Source organism: Anabrus simplex, chromosome X, assembly GCF_040414725.1.
Source record: "Anabrus simplex isolate iqAnaSimp1 chromosome X, ASM4041472v1, whole genome shotgun sequence".
In the NCBI taxonomy this organism is placed as follows: Eukaryota; Metazoa; Arthropoda; class Insecta; order Orthoptera; family Tettigoniidae; genus Anabrus; species Anabrus simplex.
Genome location: NC_090279.1, coordinates 165,962,788 through 165,987,234, shown reverse-complemented (window position 1 = coordinate 165,987,234; position 24,447 = coordinate 165,962,788). Strand labels below are relative to the sequence as shown.

General features: G+C 41.8%; 1 protein-coding gene across 1 annotated transcript in view; it reads left to right on the top strand.

The window, feature by feature from the left end:
• LOC136886748 (uncharacterized) overlaps nucleotides 1-24,447 on the top strand; it is a 595,319-nt gene that overhangs the window by 358,015 nt on the left and 212,857 nt on the right. The window contains exon 7 of the mRNA XM_068230940.1: nucleotides 14,028-14,034. Within this exon, the coding sequence (XP_068087041.1) occupies nucleotides 14,028-14,034 (7 nt within the window). The remainder of the gene's footprint in view (nucleotides 1-14,027; nucleotides 14,035-24,447) is intronic.

The following is a 24,447-nucleotide window of genomic DNA, read 5'->3' as shown; positions in this document are numbered from 1 at the left end:
CTCGATTGGATTAAAACCGTGGGATCTGGAGGGCCAATCCATACTCGTAACTTCACTGGAGTGCTCCCTCAACAAATTGCGTGCCACCACAGAGCGGTGACATGGCGCGCACTGTCCTCTTGAAACCCATCAGGGTACTCTAGAACCTGAAAGGGATGCAGATAGTCTGAAAGAATATCCACATAACGTGTACCTGTCAGTGCTCCCTTCATTCGGACAATGGGGCCTAATTGCGACCATAATAACGCTACCCAGAGCAGAACTGATCCACCTCCCACCTGGACACAACCTTGTTGACACGCAGGATCCATAGCTTCATGGGGCATTAACCACAATCTTACGCGCCCATCAGCTCGACACAACTGGAAACGGGATTCATCGGACCATACCACACGCCGCCACTGTTCCATGGTCCATTGCCGAAGTTCGCGGGCCCATGCACGTCATTGAGCTCTGTGTCGAGGTGTCAGCAAAGGGACACTAGTTGCTCGTCGGTTGGTGAAGCAGCGTGGTGCAGTTGCATCCTTACAGTCCTAGTATAAACGGGTTCCTGACTCCCAACATTCAAATGGATGGTGGTCTGATTCACAGTAGCCCATCGAGCGGCCAGTATGGTTCTGCTGAGGCGACGTGATTTCCGTTCGTTAAACACCTGTGGTCTTCCCGTGCACGAATGGTAACATTCTCTCTGCGACATTAAAGATCCATCCTTGACACTGTTGACCTCAGAAACCCGAATTCGCGTGTAATTTCCACAATGCGCCGTGCGCCGATGATCATCCCACGTTCAAAGTCGCTTAACTCATGACTTGTTGCCATCTTCACGACACTGGTGTCTGTGACAGTCTGCACAGCTACGCCACAGCTAGCCGCAACACTCGGCACATTTTCTAATGGGGCACCCCTTCCTGTGGATGTCGGCCTTACCGAGCTGGATAGCTGCAGTCTCTTAAGTGCGGCCAGTATGCAGTATTCGGGAGATGGTGGGTTCGAACCCCACTGTCGGCAGCCCTGACGATGGTTTTCCGTGGTTTCTTATTTTCACACCAGGCAGATGCTGGGGCTGTACCTTAATTAAGGCCACGGCCGCTTCCTTCCCATTCCTAGCCCTTTCCTGTCCCATCGTCACCATAAGACCTATCTGTGTCGGTGCGACGTAAAACTACTTGCAAAAAAAAAAATTGGATTTCGGCCACTCAATATCCATATTAATATGATTCTATCTTGGAAAATTCAGAATTCACATTCAGTACCTAAATTTTGCTTTCTGAAGTTATGTCTCTGTGCCATTTATTTCACAAATGGCCACCTGTGCTCTAGTTTCCCTCAAAATGCTTGTGATCAACAAAACACTTTGAATATATTCAAAACTAGCATCAAGACTAGTGATTTGTAACATAATGCGTTCTTCTTCTCATTATTATTGTCCTCTACGACTTTTTCCTAGCCAGTCCTTATATATCTTTCGTATCCTTTCCAACTTCGAACAGTAAAAAAATCACCTCTACTTTCTCACTTTCACTTAATGTCATTCTATTTTTCTCCCCACCTTTGCTTTGTTTTCTTTTGTAACTGCAACTACCAACCTTAAATTTACCGTTTCCTGGTCTGATTATTCTGTTTCTGCTTTTGTTTCCTTATTTCCTTCCATCTTCTCTACACTTCTTAGCATATCTCCGCCTGTTCACTATTTCTCTCTCTCTCAATTCTTGAAGATACGAAGACTGTGAAGTATCACCCACTACATTGCAATTTCGGCTCTAAATGAAAAGAAAAAGAACTGAAGAAAACAAAGAAAACAGAACAATGAACCTGCATAGCTCCATCTCATTCTTAGCTCTATATCCATGGAAATTGTATAACAGAGATACAGTCCGGTATGAAAATACTGACTTGTTTCTCTGCTAGTATTTCCAATAATATCGCGTTTCAAAATGAAACTTCGTTATTATTAGTGTCATCAGCAAGAGGTAGCTTTCTTAATTGTATCTCATTGTTAGCTCTGTATACAATGAAGTTGTATGACACAAAATACAGTCCGTTGTGAAAATATTGACTTGTCTGCTACTGTTATTATAAATAATATCCTGTCTCGAAATTTAACATCGTGATCATTAAGATAGTTTCACCAGCAAGAGGAAAACAAAATAAAGTACCTGCATATTACAATCTCATTATTAGCTCTATATCCATGGAAATTGTACGATAAACTCTGTCGTGAAAATATTGATTTATCCTTCAGGTTTGTGGTGGCTGCCCTGGAAAATTCTTTATTTCGTCAGAAGGGAAGGTAAAGGTGTATTCTGCCCACAGGCAGGTCCGAACCTCCGCAGAGGTGTGCCTGAGCCGGAGTTTACGTACGGTAGGGTGGCCAGTTCGTTTCCGCTCCTCCATCCCCTTACCCCCCCCCAAAAAAAACAACGCGTGGTAACCAATCCAAAACTTCACCACGCCCAGTGTTGCTTAACTTCGGAAATCTCACGGGATCCGATATTTCAACACGGCTACGGCCGTTGGCTTTCATCAGAACACCCTCCTATATTAGAAATCATGGAGCTAAAGTAGACAAAATTTCTGGACGACACCGAAACAAGCTATCTCCGTCACGCGGGGCTGGTTGGCTTTCTGTCTATCAACAATCATAAAAATAGGGATATCCACAGACCACAGTTCCACGCCGAAACAAGTTAAATAGTTATTAGTTTAATTTTAGGTACAATGCCCACCAAAAATCTCAGACTGATGAACTCATTCCTGAATGAATCTATACGAGCGATGGAAATGTCAAACACCGACGTAGCTGTGAAAGAAAATCTTACCCATTATATTTACTACGTCATTGTTATTTCTTTTTCTCGTTATATGATTATAAACCTGAATCCGCCACCCCCCTCGCTCTTCCCTCAACTGTTCCTCCGTATACAACAAATCCTTCGTTGTGACTTGGACATGAATTAGGAAATTCGCTTTCACCTTATGACAATTTCAAAACTTTTGATTCCGCGCTGAGATAATCTTCTGAGTATAGCTAACTATTTCGTTGAGGTGGTGAGATATGGTGCCGGCCCCGTGGTGTAGGGGTAGCGTGCCTGCCTCTTACCCGGAGGATCCAGGTTCGATTCCCGGCCAGGTCAGGGATTTTTACCTGGACTTGAGGGCTGGTTCGAGGTCCACTCAGCCTACGTGATTAGAATTGAGGAACTATCTGACGGTGAGATGGCGGCCCCGGTCTAGAAAGCCAAGAATAACGGCCGAGAGGATTCATCGTGCTGACCACACGACACCTCGTAATCTGCAGGCCTTCGGGATGAGCAGCGATCACTTGGAAAGCCAAGGCCCTTCAAGGTCTGTACTGCCATGGGGGTGAGGTATGGTGGGATGTGTTGTTGCGCTAGTGAGGATATAAGTCACTGCCGGACTGAGTGGCTCAGACGGTTGAGGCGCTGGCCTTCTGACCCCAACGTGGCAGGTTCGATCCTGGCCAAGTCCGGTTGTATTTGTGCCTCGTGTCGGTAGATTTACTGGGACTAAATTCCGGCACCTCAGCGTCTCCGAAAACCGTAAAAGAGTAGTTAGTGGGACGTAATGCAAATAACATTATTATTATTATTATTATTATTATTATTATTATTATTATTATTATTATTATTATTATTATTATTATAAGTCACTGACATTCATTTTTACAATTAAGATACGCTTGTTTATTAAAATTACTATCAGCATTACTTGTGTACTAGAATAACGAACAATAGCAGAAGTAAGGAAGACATAAAATGCAGACTAGCACAAGCAAGGAAGACCTTTATTCTTCTCCTTCTTATTCTTATTCTCCTTCGTCTTTATCTGTTTACCCTCCAGAGTCGGTTTTTCCCTCGTACTCAGCGAGGGATCCCACCCCTACCGCCTCAAGAGCAGTGTCCTGGATCTGCAGACTCTGGGTCTGGGGATACAACTGCGGAGAATGACCAGTACTTCGCCCAGGTGGCATCACCTGCTATGCTGAACAGGGGCCGTGCGGGTGGATGGGAAAATTGGAAGGGATAGACAAGGAAGAGGGAAGGAAGCGGCCGTGGCTTAAAGTTAGATACCATTCCGGTATTTGCCTGGAGGAGAAGTGGGAAACCACGGAAAACCACTTCCAGGATGCCTGAGGTGGGAATCGAACCCACCTCTACTCAGTTGACCTCCTGGACCCGGTTGCAGCCTTCGTACCACTTTTCAAATTTCGTGGCAGAGCTTGGGATCGAACCCGGGCCTCCGGGGGTGGCAGCTAATCATACTAACCACTACACCACAGAGGCGGACAGAAGGCCTTTAATAAAAAAAGAAATTTGCTCACTTCGAACATTGATATAGGAATTAGAAAGATGTTTTTGAAGACTTTCGACCCGAGCGTGGGGAAGTGAAACATGGACGATAACTAGCTCAGAAAGAAAGAGAATAGAAGCTTTTCAAATTTGGTGTTACGGAAGAATGGTGAAGGTGAGATGGATAGATCGATCACGAATGAAGAGACACTGAATCGAATAGGTGAGAGGAGATCTGCTTGGTTAAATTTGACGAGAATAAGCGATAGAGGACACATCCTATGACACCCAGGACTTGTTCAGTTGGTTTTTGATGTAAGTGACGACGGTTAATAACGGTAGGGTTAGATCAAGGTATGAAAAAGACAAGCAGATTAGAGTAGATGTAGGATGCAGTAGTTGCGTAGAAATGACTAGATGAACATAAGTAAAGCCCGGATTTTCATGCCGTAACAGGTTAGATTGCGAACTAAATTTGATTAATGGGAAGTTTCGGCCACCCGCTCTTCCATAATGTAGCAAGAGTAATATAAATTATAGGAGTTCTGATGGTCCGTACCCCTAATTTTTATGCAAACCCCATAGCTTAATCGTTGTGAAGGTAGACTATACTTTGCTGCTCTCTTCAAAAACTTTGCATTCTAACCTATTAATGCATAAAAATCCGGGCTCTAAACATAAGATATGGTGGTATGGGGAGCTGCATCAAATCAGTGTATGGACTGATGACTCTAACAACACATCAGAATTAATACTGATTTATTCTTATAGCATATAATTGATTTCTTATTTCTTTCCTTTTTTACAAGTTGCTTTACGTCGCACCGACACAGATAGGCTTTATGGCGATATTGGGAGAGGAAAGAGCTCGGAGTGAGAAGGAAGCAGCCGTGGCCTTAATTAAGGTACAGCCTCAGCATTTTTCCGGTGTAAAAATGGGAAACCACGGAAAACCATCTTCAGGGCTGCCGGCAGTAGGGTTTGAACCCACTATCTCCCGAATACTGGATACTGACCGCGTTTAAGCGACTGCAGATATCGCGGTCTGTGAATGATTTCTTCTACAGGTGTTTTCCCAATTTATTTTATTCTGATTTATATTCGATATACTGAAGAACCTAGCAGATTTTCAGGCATGTCACCTTTTCTTAGCTTTAAAAAGAGGTCGTATATGTATATGTATCACTGTGTTCGTGGAGTTTGGGGAAATGTCCACTTCTTTTAGTAACGAATTCTTATGTTTCCTTCTGCGTGTGTTATCCACATTATAACCTAACTTATGGTCACCACTGTAGCTCGCGGCGGTGCTCTCAAGCTGTATATAAGACGTCTGGGGACGGCGTGGCCTGAGAAGTACAAACCTCAAAGGGGACTCAGACCAAAATAAACATCTTATGTACTTGTATGGATATTTGTCAACATGACGTAGCAACATAAACAAGTTTACTCACCCATAAAGTTATGATTTAATGTAGAACTGTAAAGTTTCTCCCTAAACGTCGTGTTTACATCCGTTTACCTAGTAAAATATGTGTATGAATATTAAAAGAAAGAGGTTGTTAATCCGCTAGGAAATTGCGCACATGTTGAGTCATACGTCAACGCCACGTTATAGTTCTACGGTCCTTAATAATAATAATAATAATAATAATAATAATAATAATAATAATAATAATAATAATAATATATGGGAAAGTCAGGGGATCAGATGAATTTAAATTTCTTGGTGAATTGATTCCGCTAAATGGGCTTAATGAAGAAGCAAATAAGGGAAGGGCCAGAAAGATGGAGTTAGCCTATAGATTAGTACAAAATAGATACAATAAAGGAACGATCTTACAGGGCAAAGATCAGACACAACACCACGGTTATCCAGCCAGAGGGACTTTACAGTTCAGAATGTCTGTTAATTGGAGCGCGTATTTTTATGCATTAATAGGTTAGAATGCAAACTCACTGAAGCGAGTAGCAAGTATATTCTACCTTCACAACGACTATGCTATGGGGTTTACATAAACATTAGGGGTACAGCCCATCAGGGCCCCTATAATTTATGTTACTCTTGCTACATTATGGAAGAGCGGGTGGCCGACACTCCCTACTAATCTAATTAGTTTGCAGTCTAACATGTTACTGCATAAAAAGCCGAGCTTTACTGATAATGAATAAGAAAGGGGAAATGGTGGATGAGCTAGAAAAGAAAAGAAAAGAAAGAAAGAAAGAAAGAAAGAAAGAAAGAAAGAAAGAAAAATATTGAGCAAGATCTTAGGGCCCGAAAAGAAGAAATGATGGTACTTGGAGGAAGAGGAAAAACGAAGATCTATACAGGCAGACAGAGAAGATCACAGACATCATACATAAGAGGAGAGTAAAGTTCCATGGGCACCTTTCAAGAATGAACAAGTGTCGACTAAGAAAAACCTTCACCTACATCGTCAAATTAAAAACAACTACTAAATGGGTGGAAGAAACAAGGAAAGACATGAAGTTGGCATCAATCCAAAAGAAATCTTTAATAGAGATATGTTTCGAGCTAAAGTTGATAAATTCAAGAGGTACGACGGAAAGCAAAATGGAAAGACCGAGAACATCTGGTCACAGGAGAGGAAGAGAAATCACAGCGAAATGGTGAGGTTCTGGGAGGAGAGAAAGGACTAACCAGATGGTCAATTGTTTACAGTGGTCCAAAGTAGGCCAAAATCGGAGAAAGAAGAAGAATAAAATTATATGCACTGAGCGAGTTGGCCGTGCGGTTAGAGGCGCTCAGCTGTGAGCTAGCACTCGGGAGATAGTGGGTTCGAACCCCACAGTCGACAGCCATGAAGAGGGTTTTTCGTGGTTCCCCATCTTCACCCCAGGTAAATGTTGGGGGTTGTACCTAAATTAAGGCCACGGCCGCTTCCTTTCCACTCCTAGCGCTTTCCTGTCCCATAGTCGTCATAAGATCTACCTGTGTCGGTGCGATATGAATCAAATTGTTAAAATAAAATGTACCCTCTTTTCACCAAACTCAATTGAGGAGCTAATGAAGATGAAATTAATGACGGCGAATTAAATTGGGCAAAGGTAGCCAATGAATAGAAACAGTCCAGGCATTTGCCTCGAAGTGAAAATGGAAAGCCACGGAAAACCATTCTTGGGACAGATGACGGTGAGGGTCAAACCTACTCATCTAGAACTTGCCTCCATAGCCGCAATACGTTTACATGCGTGGCAACTCCGCTTGATAAAATAATAATAATAATAATAATAATAATAATAATAATAATAATAATGTATTTACGTCCTACTAATTACTGTTTTGACGGTTTTCGGAGAAGCCGAAGTTCAGAAATATTGTTCCGCGGGATTTCTTTTACATGCCAGTAAATCTACCGACACGAGGCTGACGACTTTGAGCACCTTCAAATGCCACCGGACTGAGCCAGGGGTTGGGGTCAAAAGGCCAGCACCTCAACCTAGTTATGTGGACATCCTGACTATGATACTGCTTAGCAGGGAAAGTAGAATTCTACTGGACGGTTCCTATGGATGTGTTCATTTAATTTCTTTCAGGTGACGCTGAGTGCCCTTAAAAAAGCGATTAGTTCATCCGCGATTAAACCCGCAAACTAAGGATTATATCGGACACTACCACTCATCCACCGAAGCAACAAGTAATTGTATGAGAGACCCAGCTCTGCATTCGGGAGGCGATGAGACTTTTTCGGGGTGTTGGTGTAAGAATTAGAGTCCGGCTGTTTATGCAGTAATAGATTAGAATGCAAACCAACATACCACGTAGGAACTGCCATCAACCCGCTTCCATAGTGTGGCGAGAGTAACATAAATTGTAGGGGTTGTAACAGGCCGTGACCCTACTGTTTATGCAAATCTCATAGCAGAAGTGTTGTCCGGGTAGAGTATACTGGTTATTTGTTTTGGAATGTTTGCATTCTAACCTATTACAGCCTCAATATCCGGGCTCTAGGTTATGAGATTTCCTTATCATCCAAATCCCTCTGTACACACCAATCCAAAAATTTGCTTTCTGTTTTCTCTTCCTTACCTTTCTACATCTTTAATCAATGGTCTGTCTTCAGAGGTCAATATAGTGCTTCAAGCTTGATTACAGTGTTCTAATGCCTTAATTTCCAAGTGAGGCTGTACCTTCTCTATAGCTTAGAGATCCTTTCCTTTTTTTGCTTCACTATTCAGTCCTGAGGTAGACATTTGTTATTATATATATATACTAGCATGTGCCCGCGGCTTTGCGCGCGTTTTTAATTCAACCGTTAGATGTTCTAAACTATTTAGTTAAAAGCAAATTAAAACATTAAATTTATTAACTCACATCTTTTTGACGTAAATTGCATGAAATGCATTATTTTATTTTTATTATATTGTTACTTCCAATGCATAAGATACCGGGTTGATGGCTGGTACAAATAATATTAAAACAATATAAAAGACCATAGACAGATAGACAGACATCATGCACTGAAGGAAAATGGCTTCCTATTCCACTGACTTTAAATTGCATATTTACTGATATATATATTATTCCCTGTTTATTATTATCGTCTATCTTGTGCCATATATGTTTCCTGTAAATGTATACGTGTCCAACCCTCGTCCCCTTTCTCTACGGGGTTTGGGTATGAAGTGAGATGAATCTTCGTAGCGAGTGTTTATATGATAGTAAGAATGAGGAGGATGAAACCCGGCGCCGGCACATAGCCCACTCCTCTCGAATAGCTCAAGACTTTACGTCCCGATCCGACGGACGAATCACCGTCAAGACCGTAATATGCCCTCACGCCATATAAGACCAAAAACAGCTTCCTACGTCCTGGACGTAAAATGACTCATTGAATATTGTGTTCTTTACCTATCTTATGTACGTTGCGTACCGACAGTGACTCTACGCATTTAATCTTGGTGACAGCACGTTGGATTGTCATATCCTAATGCACGCTTTCCGATGGTTTTTCGTTCATAACTCACCAACGAAAGCGAAAATGAAAATTCCGGCTTCGAAGTGCATTCGGACCCCTTTCCAGCTACCTATGTTCAAAATTTCAGATCACTGCGTGCTGTAGATTTTGCTGAGCATCGCGCACAGACAGACACACAGACAGACAAACACTTCGTTTTATAATTATAGATATGCGGATGAACCCATCAGGACTACGCAGTGTACTTAGAGGCATGGGTTTGCCTTCCTTTATGTCAATATTTCATTCACTTACTGTGTGGGCTTCCTTTCTGTCATCAGACCAAGTTGTTCCGGTCTTCTTCTTTGACCTTTTCTCTTGGTCAACTTGCCATTTGTGAATGTTGGATCTGAAGACTGCCCGGTTCTGGATATCTGTTGGTGTAATTCCTGCATTTTTCAGATCAGTTTTGATTTCATTGTGACTGTTTTGGCTTTGCTCCTGTTTACATAGAATTCGACTATTTGTTTTGTAAGTCTGTCTGAATGAATATTGTACTCTTAATGTGTCCATAGAACCTTAACCTGCGTTTTCTAATGTCACTGTGAATATCTGTGTATTATTTCATTTCCTCTCTGCCTCTTAGTCGATGTTGCCGTCGGCGAGTTTTGGGTCTAGAACTTTACCCATTATTTTGCCTTCCTTTTTCTCAATGTTTTTGATATCTGCCTTCCTGTTCAGAATCAGCGTTTCTTATGCATTATTATATTATTATTATTATTATTATTATTATTATTATTAGACAGACCTGTGATGTAGACCTAGTGCTCCCGTCACTTATTCCAAGGCTCTGACTTCGGTTTCCGGCCAGTTCAACGATTTTAATTGTGGATTGAGAGATAGAACGTGGTTCATATGATATGAGATTTTCTCAAACTCTTAGTTACAGGAAGAAAGAGCACAGTGAGAAGATGACGCTACTGACCTCGTGTACATAGACGTACACTGGTTTCCATGGTTACAGTGGTGTCGAATAATGTACTATTCTAATTGAAAAAAGACAGTCAGCATTTGCACGTTAGTACGCTATCAGCGCTGTCAAGAGGATGTATCTTTCAAACATTTACCATAGCAATAATAAAGATGTGTCTGATGGCATGGTTAAGGGAAAGAAATATTAAACTCATCCGTGAACGTGTTAATCCTTCTCTTTCACACTGCCCTCTGCTGTTGAAAAAACGACCTTCCCCACCATACAAATCTCCTGTTTTAGAAATCAGGGAAGAGTCTTGAGTGTTGGTGAAGTGAAAATATATTCACGAATTCTAAACTTGATTTTGGCTAGCTACATTATTTACAATATGCTGGCACTATCCGGCTTGTTTATTTATTTATAAATTCATCTTCGTATCTCTTTTCCTCCTCTCTTCTTCGTGCTATCATTTATTATTTGAAGCTACATTTCACCCTCTTTTTTCTTTCTCCTTTGGTAGGAATATTTAATGCTGAACTCTTCTCCTTCCCTTTTTTGCGAAGTCAGCAAACTTCCTCTTGGACTCCAAACAGTAGGGGTTAAAACCAGAGAAATATTTTATAGACCTATCAAAAGCACACCACTTCGTTTTACAGGAGCACTATCTGCGGTAATTCTCGGATCCATCCAACTCTGAAGTCAGAAATACTGTATCAGATTAACCCTCTAGTAGAAGCACAGTAAAATATCGCTTCAAATGGATTAATAATAATTATAATGTTTGGCCTCCTGAGAGGGCTGTGTGATAGAGTTTCAATATAATTTTGAATGAAATTCATTAATTCCACTTTACTTCTTGCTTCAAAAATATACAGATAGCGTCAGCTAAAAACTACATTTTTTCCGTTGAGCTCTATATTTACAATGCCATTAACAAAAATAAGGAACAGAATTGGTCCCAAGAGAGAGCCCTGGGGAACACCAGTTGTAACAGTTAACAACTCACGTTTTACTCCATTAATCTTAACATATTTTCTCCTTCGACCAAGGTGACTTTGAAACCATGACTGGATAGCAATAGCAGAAGTTTATTGATATGAAGACGATAGGCGACATAGTCTGTGGTTTTGCCAAACGTTGTGATAGTTCGTCAGTCTGTGTACAAGTTTTATACATCCATATCAAATTTCAGCACTATTTTGGCCTTGAAGAGATTGGGCGAGGAAAAATAGACATAATCTGATATTGAGCTACTAAGTGATGTTTTGGAAATTGTTGTTGTTGTTGTTGTTGTTGTTGTTGATCATAATGAAGATGTTTTTAGTCGTTTAGTCTATTCCTACTCTCCGTGAACCCATAGATCAAAGTGCGTTATTTCCTTCTCTGCTGTTTATTTCTCTATGATTTTCCTAATCGTGATCTGTGGTCTCTTTGATGCCATCAATCTACCACATATGTTGACGCCCCCACTTCACCTTTTACCATCAATCTTCCCCAGCATTAAAGTCTTTTCAGTGAACCGTGTGCTCTCAGTTTTTATTTCAGTATCTGTCTTTCCAATGAGCAGACTGGGATCATTTCCTGAAATATGGACGTTATTCGATCCCTTTGAAGTCCACGAAACTCATCGGAATTGCTTCGACATTCAGCCTTCCTTACTATCCAAGAATCACTTCCACACATCACTACTTGGAAGACCATAACCTTTACTGTACGAACCTTTAAGAAGAGATTCATGCCGTGATCATAGCTATGGTACCTCCAGTAAAACCCGAATCACATGGATATGTCTTCTCATTTTATTCCTACGTAAGTTGATTGAGATTCCAACCAAGGTTGCAGCAGAAAGACGTCAGTGACGATTTCATTCGATCATTACGCCTCACAATCGACTATGACGTCTTCCATGCGTTCAATAATGGCATAGAACTGTAGCATCAAATACAGTAATGAAAGATTCGACATGAAACCAATGGAGTGAATCGGATAACTCAGTAAACAGAGAGTAACCCCCACCCTGGCCAGAGAAATTACATTATATTCACCATCAATGACGAAGAGTAACTAAAGAAGATCGCAAAAGTTTAAGTACATTGCCTCAGTTGTATCCATAGCAGGGTCAATGCACCATTATTGCAATGACCGTAAATTACTGGAGTCTTCCATAACCAACGGATGTCTTAAAACCTCAAGGTTAAAACCTATAACCCTGTCTGTTATTCACCCATAGGCTAGAATACTGCCCGTCTCCACATGAAAACATGAACAAGCTCTCCATGTATTGGAAATTCGAATGCTTCGTTTGAACCTTGGGCTCACATATGGGATCGTGTGAGGAACAGAAGAATTTCAGTTGCCAGCACAGCATACGATTCAACCCCAAGTAGATTTCGACTTCGCGGAAGACCAAAACAGAAAACATGAAGGAGGCCAATGCCATCGCCTAAGATACTATGTATTGTAATAAATGGCGAAGACCTTACAGGTGTGTGAAATATGCAACCAAGAAGGAATAACTACAATGAAAAAAATAATGAAATATCGCAACTGAACCTCATATGTTCTAGATAACTTCAAACTACAATATAATTCCAAACAGTGCTAGAAGTTATAGGATCCATATTATTATTAGTATGATTATTATTATTACTATGATTATGATTTTCTCCTCTATGATTATGGCCTGCTAGGGATCACATGCCGATTTCAATTCCTCTGCGAGTTGGCCGCGCGTTTACGGGTGCGCAGCTGTGAACTTGCATTCGGGGGATAGTAGGTTCACACCCCACTGTCGGCAGCCCTAAGGATGGTCTTCCGTTGTTTCCCATTTTGTTCCCTGGGCAAATGCTGCGGCGGTACCTCAAGTAAAGCCATGGCAACTTCCTTCCCACTCCTAGCCCTTTCCTATCCCATCGTCGCCATAAGACATATATGTGTCGGTGCGACGTAAAGCAAAACTGCTTTAAAAATCAATTTCATAGACTTTGATGTTTCCTCTTCCTTTCTCTCCAGTACTCCATCCTTTCTCTGTTTCTTCTTTCTCTCCTCAGAGCACTTTGTGTCATTTTTCTTTTCCCTTTTTCCTTGGTATCCCTCAATATTAACATTTTATTTTTTAAATACATCTTTCTTTGAGTTCTTCTCTTATATTATATCGTTTCAAATGTTTCTTGACTTCTTGAAACCTAGTTGTTGGTAACTTTATCTCCCAAAGGTACCTGAATATTTTTTTTGTTAATCTGTTTTCATCCATTCTAAATATATGCACAAAAATAACATACTCCTTTTTTCTTATTGTTTTCGTAATGTTTTCTGTGTTCCGATAGAGTTACATATTACTTATTAAATTCCACAATTCTGTACTTTTGATTGGGTCCAGGATTTTACTAATGACACTTCCTCTAATTTTTCACTTTAACCATACATTAATTTAATATAGTCGAAACCGTTTTTTGCTACTTCGCTTTTAATAACATAGTGGATATGACGGCGTATTTTATCACTAGAGCCCGGATTTTTATGCATTGATAGGTTAGAATGCAAACTTACTGAAGCCAGTAGCAAATATAGTCTACCTTCACAACGACTATGCTACGGGGTTTTGCATAAACATTAGGGGTACGGCCCATCAGAACCCCTGTAATTTATGTTACTCTTGCTGTATTATTAAAGAGCGGGTGGCCGACACTTCCTACTAACTAAACTAGTTTGCAGTCTAACCTATTACTGCATAAAAATCCGGGCTTTATTTATCACATTGGTGGGAAAATGTATCGAATATAACGTCCAATGTTGGTTTTTGTTTGTTACGCGTTTGGGGATTCCTAGCAACAACGTAAAGCTCATTTTTAACAGATTGTAGATTTCAAATCAGTCATTCTGTTAAATAGTCAAAGGCAATCATCGCTTTGAAGATCTCACAAAAGAAAGTTAAAGTGTAGTGAAGAAAAGTCACAAATAATATGGCGATTACAAGATGGGCAAACAAACGTCATAATCGCCAAGGAATTGGGAGTATCAACTCAACGATTTGTACAATTTGTAAGGACAGGGAGAACATCTCATTATTAGCCAAGACCGTGTGCAACATTATTGATCGATGTACACTGTTACTAAATCATTGCTCACTTATTATTTTATTTTGCTGATATCTTATTGCCATACGTACTGTGTAAACATTAACAGAAAATTTCCTCTTAGGGAAATTACAATTTTAACAACAACAACAACAAAAACAAAAACGGTTTGTACGACTATCGCCTATAACGGCAACGACCGTTGATTGGCGGTCCCTTCGGAGTAGTTATAACCGGTTTCAATTGAATGGATGAAAACCATAACGGTATAAGTAGCATTTTGGTCATTCAGAGAAAACGGCATTTAAACATCTTCAACACCCATATAAAGCATGCTATTTGTAGTTATACCACCCATCCCTAGAGCGCAGAATATTACCGCTATCACTTGTATCTCTTTGCTAGTGAAAGGATACATCCTCCCAGAGTTACATCCTGCACTTAACTCATATTTAAAAAAATGCCACTTATACCGTTATGGTTTTCATCCACTCAATTGTACTAGGCATCAGTATTATTATTATTATTACGATTATTATTATTTTTTCGATTTTTTCCTACTTTGGACCACAGTAAACAACTGACTTGCTGGTTCATCTTCCTCTCCCTTGACCACATATTCTTGGACTTTTCATTTTGTTTTTCCTGGAACCCTCTGAATTTATCAATTTTAGCTTGAAACAGATCTCTAATAAAGATTTCTTTTGGATTGATGCCAACTTCCTCCATGTCTTTTCTTGTTTCTTCTACCCATTTGGTAGTTGCTTTTAATTTGATGATTTAGTTAAAGGTATTCTTTTTAGTCGACCTTCCTTCATTCTTGTGAGATGCAATTAAAACTTCAGTCTCATCTTATGTATGGTATCTGCGATATTCTCTGTCTGTCTGTCTGTCTGTCTGTCTGTCTGTCTGTCTGTCTGTCTGTCTGTCTGTCTGTCTGTCTGTCTGTCTGTCTGTCTGTCTGTCTGTCTGTCTGTCTGTCTGTCTGTCTGTCTGTCTGTCTGTCTGTCTGTCTGTCTGTCTGTCTGTCTGTCTGTCTGTCTGTCTGTCTGTCTGTCTGTCTGTCTGTCTGTCTGTCTGTCTGTCTGTCTGTCTGTCTGTCTGTCTGTCTGTCTGTCTGTCTGTCTGTCTGTCTGTCTGTCTGTCTGTCTGTCTGTCTGTCTGTCTGTCTGTCTGTCTGTCTGTCTGTCTGTCTGTCTGTCTGTCTGTCTGTCTGTCTGTCTGTCTGTCTGTCTGTCTGTCTGTCTGTCTGTCTGTCTGTCTGTCTGTCTGTCTGTCTGTCTGTCTGTCTGTCTGTCTGTCTGTCTGTCTGTCTGTCTGTCTGTCTGTCTGTCTGTCTGTCTGTCTGTCTGTCTGTCTGTCTGTCTGTCTGTCTGTCTGTCTGTCTGTCTGTCTGTCTGTCTGTCTGTCTGTCTGTCTGTCTGTCTGTCTGTATAGATCTTCATTTCTCCTATTCCTCCATGTACCATCCTTTCTTTCATTCGGGTTCTAAGATATTTCTCAAGATTTTTCTTTCCTTCTTGCTCATCCATTTCCCCTGTCTTATTCAGTATCAGACATTCTGATCTGTATAGTTTCTCAGGCTTTGTAACCGTAGTATTGTGTCTGATCTTTGCTCTGTAAGATATCGTTCTTTTAATTGTATTTATTCTGTACTAATCTATAGACTGACTCCATCTTTCTGGCCCTTCCCTTATTTGCTTCTTTATCAAGCCCATTCGACTGTGTCTATTCACCAATATATTTAAATGTATCTGACCTCTCAACTGATGATGATGACGCTGATGCTTGTTGTTTAAAGGGGCCTAACATCTAGGTCACCGGCCCCTAATGGTACGAAATGAGACGAAATGTAATAACAAATTAAAAGTCCAAAGTCCTCCACTGGCCAGAATTAAAAACGTTGGGACGAAGAATGAATGGACGGATATGAATTTAAAACATTCAGTGGATCCGACCCGCAGTGCCTCACATTCACAGAAACAGGCGTTAAACAATAGTATTGCTGACCAAGGGACTGCTTCTAAAGCACAATACTGAATCGATGATGCTTGCAGTCTAAAGGGGGTCAAACATTGAAGTCATCGGCCCCGCATAATGGTACTTATCGCTAGGAAAGTAGAACCATGGTATTTGTCATGGTGCGGTACTAATCAAAAGTAGCGTAGACTCGCGGTATTCCACACATTATGGTACTAATCACAGGTAATGAAATTCGCACATGTAATATAGACCTATGATGCTTCGCACATTGCGGCGCCATTTACAGGCAGCGCAAACCTATGGTGTTCATCACATAAGTGCACTAACCACAGGGACTCGTACTATCCCGTGGTGTTCCTCATGTAGTGGGTACTAATCGTAGGCAAGCCAGAACTATGGTGTCTCTCATATAGTGGTTCCAATTACAGGTACTGTAAAAGCCGGCAGTGCATTCTAAGATAGGGGCTGACCGCACGGTGCTCCTGCGTGCCACTAATGACAAACCTATTTGATACCTAACATAGTGGTACTATGTGCAAGTAAAAGCGACCCATGTTTTTCGCCGCGTGGTGGTACTAATCACAAGTAGTTTCATGGTTCTAATACACTCACCCCTTGGTCGTCCCCTTTATTCGTCTCTTAAGGCAGGCAGGGCACACTGTGGGTGTATTCACCGTCTGCATCCCCCTCCCACAGGGGGTGACCTCTTGACTTTCCCATACTTTGTTTCCAGATGCTTTTCTTTATTATGTTTGTTATTATTATTATCATTATCATTATTATTATCGATTATCAAATAGGCCTTACATTATTTTAGTGTGTGATATTATATTTGTTCATCATGAACGTAACACTCTGTAATTACGACGCCTAAGTTATGATTATTTTCTTGTGATATGCCTCGAGACTGCGGAATCCTGATAGAATTTTATATTTGACACAGTATCCCATCGGGTTTAATGCATTTGTCACCGAATATCAAACAATGTCAACTGTAAGATTCATTATGAATCTTGGAATCATTCTACAGCAATGCTAACCTTTAGATAAGCAAGAACGTTAAAATTTAGATACGTTTGTTAACAACGGGCAGTGCTGTTTCCTGCGCCTTGTATTTTATATGTGAACGGGTGGCGTTTAGTGTTGGGAGCGTCCGAGAACATGTTTGCCTCGCCAATTCTGTAGCTGCTTTTACCAGCCCACCACATGGGGATGGGCTACATGTACCGCATGTGAAGGTGTTATCTGTGGGTGTAGTTATACGGGATAGGAATGGGAAGGAATCGGCTGTGGCATTGGGAGAGGTACCTGTCTTCCGAGTACAGAGCTAACAGCCATTACTTGCCGTGCCACAATTTACTGAGCTAACTCATTCGGTTTCTGTACGATGAGTTATATAACTCCCCCACGTCACGGGTGAACGCTTATACAGGTGCGTGATGGGCAACCTGCAATATCGGTCTGTTGTGTGGGTTGCAGAATAACCTGCCTCACGGCGTACTGCTTACTTTGAATTTCAGCAGGAATATCGATGTTGTTGAATCTTGAAATGGTTAGTAGAGAATGATGTAATTCTTCCATACACCAACCCGCACCCTCGCACAATTCCTCCATAGTTATTTCTGTTCAACTGCCTCTAAATTTTCATCTGCTGATCATATTACTATAATGACAATTTTAACGTATCAAATGCATACATATTTTAAAAATCATATTGTAAGTACATCGATTCATTTTGTATCCTCAGAACTAACGGATATCAACTTATTCCTGGTATTGTTTCCAAATTTCTTGCGGTTGTCACGGGTAGATTTGGACTAGTTTTACGGACGAATGCCAATCCTGATGTTAACCCTACGTAAACGGATGTAATCACTATTGTGTGTTTAATAGTCTAATGTGTTGTGTGTAGATGAATATGCGTATTGAGACAATAAAAAACTACAGTAGACTGCAGTCATTCGAATTAATGATACATAGTTAAAATCCCTGACTCAGCCGGGAATCGAACCCTCCGAACTGAAAACCACTCACTTGCTTTCAGCAGACTGTGGATTTCAAATCAGTCTGTCTGTCAAAGCATCGCTTTGAAGATGTCACAAAAGGAAGTTAAAGTGTACTGAAGAAAAGTCACAAGGGCAACCTGCAATATCGGTCTGTTGTGTGGGTTGCAGAGGCAACCTACCTCACGGCGTACTGCTTTCTTTGAATTTCAACAAGAATATCGATGTTGTTGAATATTGAAATGGTTAGTAGAGAATTATATTCTTCCATACACCAACCCGCACCCTCGCACAATTCCTCCGTAGTTATTTCTGTTCAACTGCCTCTAAATTTTCATTTGCTGATCATATTACTGATAATGAGTCAACGAGTCGTATACAATACTAACGTATATGTTCAGTACAACAGCTCAAGTTATCCCAGTCATTGAGCTCGCTGGATTCACCCAGGTCTATTTTGAATTTGGCCCGGGTTCAAGGCCGGATCCCACGTGAATTGTGAAATGAAAATTGAATCAACCGGTATTCAAACCTCAGCCTTCCACGTGGCAAATCATCGGCAAAGCCACTGAGATAATCACGTCGCATTATTATTATTATTATTATTATTATTATTATTATTATTATTATTATTATTGATGCCGAACTAAGGAGCGCGCTTGAACTTATTAGCATTTTTCTTGTTTTCTTTTTCTCTTACCATTTTCTCTTCATCCTCTCGCTGTGTTCATTTTTACGCTGTTCAGTCCATCCTGTATTTAGTCGGGTGGGCTTTACAGCAAAATTTTTATTTATGAAATATGATTCTGAATTTTATTTCATGTTGAATGGTTTTTTATTATTGCCAATTTCATTTAGGTCTTCTCGGATTTCTTTTAGCCAATTATTGTAAATTTCCACTGATGAGGATAAGTTTAAAATTGTCTTTGTGAATTGAGTATCTCATTAACTGTTTATGCCGGTCCCAAGCTCGGATAAGTGAAGAGGGTTGACGTCAGGAAGGGTATCCGATCGTAAAAATATGGCCAAATCCAAAGAACAGCCAGAATACTCCTTGACGCAACCTATAGGGCTCAAAACCTTAGTTGGAATTTGGAGATCTACTACAGTTGATCTCCCCATAGCCTTGAACTGATTATTATTATTATTATTATTATTATTATTATTATTATTATTATTATTATTATTATTATTATTATTATTACTATTATTATTATTATTATTATTATTATTATTATTATTATTATTATTATTATTATTATTATTATTATTATTATTATTATTACCGGTTATGATATGGAAAAACAAAGAACGTGAGAAATATCACGTTTGCTTATAGTGTACTTGTGATCATAATATAACGAAAATTTGAATGATAAATAAAAATCATTTACACCAGGTGCCCCTCAAGCCCCGTACTTTCTACTTATAAGTAAAGCCCGGATGTTTATGCAGTAACAGGTTAGATTGCACACTAATTTGGTTAGTAGGAAGTGTCGGCCACCCGCTCTTCCATTACGTAGGAAGAGTAACATAAATTATAGGGGTTCTAATGGGCCGTACCCCTAATGTTTATGCAAACCCCGTAGCATAATCGTTTTGTAGGTAGACTATATTTGCTACTGGCTTCAGTAAGTTTGCATTCTAACCTATCAATGCATAAAATTCCGGACTCTACTTATAAGTGTCTTGCATGCACTAATGATGAAAGGGGTGCATAATAACTGATTCACACGGGATTATGACTGCTTGTAGGTTACTAACGTCAAAATATGAAGAGAGAATCGGATGGTTGCTCGCTGCATATTCCTAAGCCCTATCGTCAAACTCACCCCCTTGCGTTAGTAAGCCTCGTTTCGAACGCTCAGTTGTTGTAAGCAAGATAAGGTTTACAAGAACACAACTTATTTATTTGCTTCACACAGAATTCCACAGTATGTACAGGAATAAAACATAAAATTGTCTTGAAGCAAAGTAGATGATTAATCTTGAGAGAGTTTCTGTTTCTATACACTATGTACACTCTGAATGTATTTTCACTCACTGCCATCTTGAAAAGATAATTCTTGGGAAAGATATAGTTCGTGATAGTTGAAAACTATCATTTGCACTAGCATAGATTAGCTAAGAGAGTTCCTTCTAACTTGAAGTGTCTGAGTTCATAAGCTTGTACTAAATGAAAGCTATGTTCACAATTAGAGAATCTAATGTGTGTGTCGGAGCTTGAGTGAGCTTGGGGATGTGTGGCATACAACATCGGGGCTCGACTGGATGAAGGAACGGGAAGTGGAGTAGTGACCTGAGGTGAAACCTCATACTACCAGAATTCCGTCCACCTGGTCGAGACACATTTTTAAGAGGAGTAGACTCCGTGTTCGACGTTCAGTGTATTCTGGAGCAGGACACTGGGGAGAATCCTCATGAGTGACTTTTTTTTTTTTTTTTTTTTCGGGGGGGCCCCCGAAGCCCGCTCCCCCCGCGTGACCAACGACTCAATCTACATGGCCTCCGACATGCTATTATTTCTAAGAAGAAGAAAGAGATAGCAGGGAAGAGTGGGAAGTGATACAAGGAGTATCTGCCTGTTTCCATGTCAGACACGCTACCAGGCGATATTGTATTAGGTATATGGTAGTGAAGTTTGGTATTGAAGGGTCAGGGAAAAACCACATAGGCAGAAAGAAGAAAGAGCCTACATGTAAAACCTGACATCTTGTGATAGCACATGCAAGGATGTGGGCTGGAAAAAGACCAGAGGTTATGTTAGTTAGGAACAGGTAACATGCACAAAACATACACCAATTCCTTGCCATTCCATCGTCTGGGGATCAGTCCGTCTGGGCACTGCTGTGACTAGCACGGTCCTTGCCGGCTGCGGAGCCATGCGTCAAGTACCACTAGGGCCTGTCGCACGACTCCACCTCCTTGGGGTACCTCGTACCCAGTCTCCGATCCCGGAGAATGAGGCCAAGCCCGCCGAGGCGGGGGCCTCCTGGAAGGTGGTGGGTCATGGCGCCGGGCCTCCTTCCTCTCTGCCCGCGCCATGGCCCTGTAAACAGGGCAACTGCGATGGGAGGCCGGGTGGCCCCCCGAGCAGTTGGCGCACACCGGCGCGTCTCTAAGTGTTGCGCAGGCCGTGTAGTAGTGATCACCACCACAGCGGTTGCACCTCACCTCGAGCCCACAGCTAACCTGACGGTGGCCCCACCTCAGACAGCGGAAACACTGCAAGAGCTGCTGAGGGGGACGTTTCACTCTCACCTGACTGCCGCTACCCGCTGAGGTCCTCTCCTGATTGGCTCCTCGGTTGACTGCTGTCCTGGGAGCAGTCCTGGGTTGCGGCTTGGCGGTCCTCTCCTGGTGAGCCAGCGTCGCCTTCTGCTTCCTGGTGCGGCGTCGTCTTCTTCTTCTTCCCGGGGGTTGCTTCTCGGCGGGGGAAGAGGCCGCGTCCTGGTGGCCCTCTTCCTGGCCTGGTGACCCCGGGGTAGTTGGTGGCTCCGCTGCGTCGCCATCTTCTTCTTTCCCCTGGCTGGCGGCGGCGTCGGTCGGTCCCAGGGGTTGCTTCTCGGCTGGGGAAGAGGCCTCGCCCTGGTGGCCCTCCTCCCGGCCTGGTGACCCCGGGGTAGCTGCCGGCTCCTCTGCGTCGCCATCTTCTTCTTTCTCCTGGCTGGCGGCGGCGGTGGTGGCGTCGGTCGATGCTAACACTCGACTGCGTTCCCTGTCCTGGGGGGCGCACATCGAGGTCTGCAACTCGACAGACTTGCAGGCAGGCTGGACCTGGGCAGCAGTCTCAGTACGCCAGGGGGCGTCCTTCTCCACCGCTGTGCTGCTCTCCACCAACACGGGCGCGTTCCTGGTTTGCGCCCGGGTAACAGGCCCTTCCTGGTAGGCCTGCGTCTGCGACCACTTCGCCCTGGTTGTCGCCTTGTTGGTCTGCGTGTACTTCGTGGAGTACAGCTTTCCAACTGGAGTCGCGCCGTCGCGGCGCTCGGGAGCGCCGCCGTCGTCTTCGGTCGTTGGCTCCGTCTGCGAGGCTGCCTCCTGGTAGCCCGAGACGTCCAGGTGCGCCCTGAGTCCTGGTAGCCGGGCAACCTGGAACTGCTGGGACGCGCGCTCCTCGTAGACCCTGAAGCTGGCTGCGTCGTTAGGGCGAATGATGATCGCCCAGGCAGGGACCATATGGCCGATGATCGGCAGGAGAGGCTCTCCGATGAACTCCGCGACCGCGTTGAGGTGGTCGAATACTCTCAGCGTCCCCTGGTGGTTTTCCTCCCCCCACCGGTTGAACACCACCAGCCCCGGGCGTTCATAGTGGGGGGCTTCCATCGTGTAGAGCGCGTCTTGTAGTTTCTCGAAGGCTGCCTCGTAGTCGTGGTCGACCAGTCTCACTGGTAGGGTCGGCTTCTCCATCCTGGTCCTCCTGAAAATAAAGCTCCTGAAAGAGAAATAGCGAGCACTGAAAAGTGCTCAGCTCTGACAAATGCTCTTTCGAAGATGTACTAACAAGTACAGCTGCCTGACTAGTACTGGGAAAGTACAGAGCGCCTGGCGAGGAGAGAGAGAGCGAGCGAGAGGAACACGTCCTTCCGCTACGGCTGTCGAACTCGTCCTCCTCATGAGTGACAGACAGGGAGCTCCTTATATACTGCACACGACGTAACAGACACGCGCACTGAAGACTGCGCGTCGAGTCTCAAATGATCCACGCTTGCGTGCGTGCGGCTGGCTGGCGCTGAGCGAAGAGAGCGGAGGACATACAACATCAGTAGTAGGCTAGTGTTTGTAACAGAAACACTACAGTTGCTGTCAATATATTGACAAGGGCCGATGCTTTTAGCTACGGCGGATACATAGACTTTAGGGAACCGTAAGTGTGAAATGATAGGAAAATATAACTACCGATGTTTAGTTTCATATCTCAGAAGGTAAAAGATGTATTTCCCGTAATATGCTTTTGATATATTTAGAATACATTCATCACTGTTAGGGTAGATTATGAAGCTTCTATGTTTGATATTTTGTGTCAGAAATAACATTATAAAAATAATATTTTTAAAAAAATTCTTAAAATGTCCCTTAACTGAGATATCTTTTTCTGAGGAAATACTCAAAGCATACCAAGAAACTTTGCATGCATGATATTGAAACCCATTCTGAGCTGCTTATGTTTTAATATCCTAGTTGAAAACTGAAATTTTCAGCACTCCTCAAGCTGTCCTCCATGAACTAATCGAGATATATGATTAAATGTTCTTCCACAAATATATTTATATCGTGTCTAAGAGACTACTAAGTTTTAAATACATTTATGTGATAGTTTCTGAGAAAAAGGTACGCAAAATTTCAAAGAATATGATTTAGCAAAAATCCAAAAAGAATATTTGATTGGTAGCTGGCATCTAATGATACTCAACGTACAGAAATATGCTTAATCCTAATTTTTATTGCCTCAAATATAACTTCAGCACAATAATTGATACACCAAATACATTAGAAAAGATGGAGATATTTTAAGCTCAAAAACGAAAAATAACATTTTTGAGCCTATCTCATTTTGGTTCCCTTAATATTAAACTATGGAGAATCTGCTCGGAATGCAGACGAAGCTCGCAGATGGTATATGTAGGAGTTTCCAAATAGCCACGTGCATTCTATACACGTATTTCGTTGAGCATTTTTGCAACTGACGTTCAAGGCCCATACCTCGTACAAGAAACTTTTCTGGTCGAGTGGAATGTCTGTACGTGTATAAATTAATCATTTATTTAACTTTATTATCTGCATATTTGCTGTGTTTACAGTTACACGCTGTTAGAGAACGTTATTTGCCATTTGTTTCGCATCCGAAAAATTTTGCGTTGTGGTGCTCCTTTTTAAACCAGCGACTAGGCATCCTTTTCATCACTAGCGTATGCGGGTCACCTATAAGTGGAAACTATGGAGCTGAAAAGTCACCTGGTATACACTCCCAACAAACATTTCTTTAATACAGTAAAGAAATAAATATATCATGATCGGAACATAATGAATATTTATTGTAGAATTATGTATATGCATTACAGAATTTGAACATTTGGTACTTGGGAAACATTACTGAGTTTTGTAGACACAAAATTAATAGTAGATTGATGTTATCGTATTGTCCACCAGCTACTTTTACGGCTTTCGAGACGCCGAAAGGAAGAA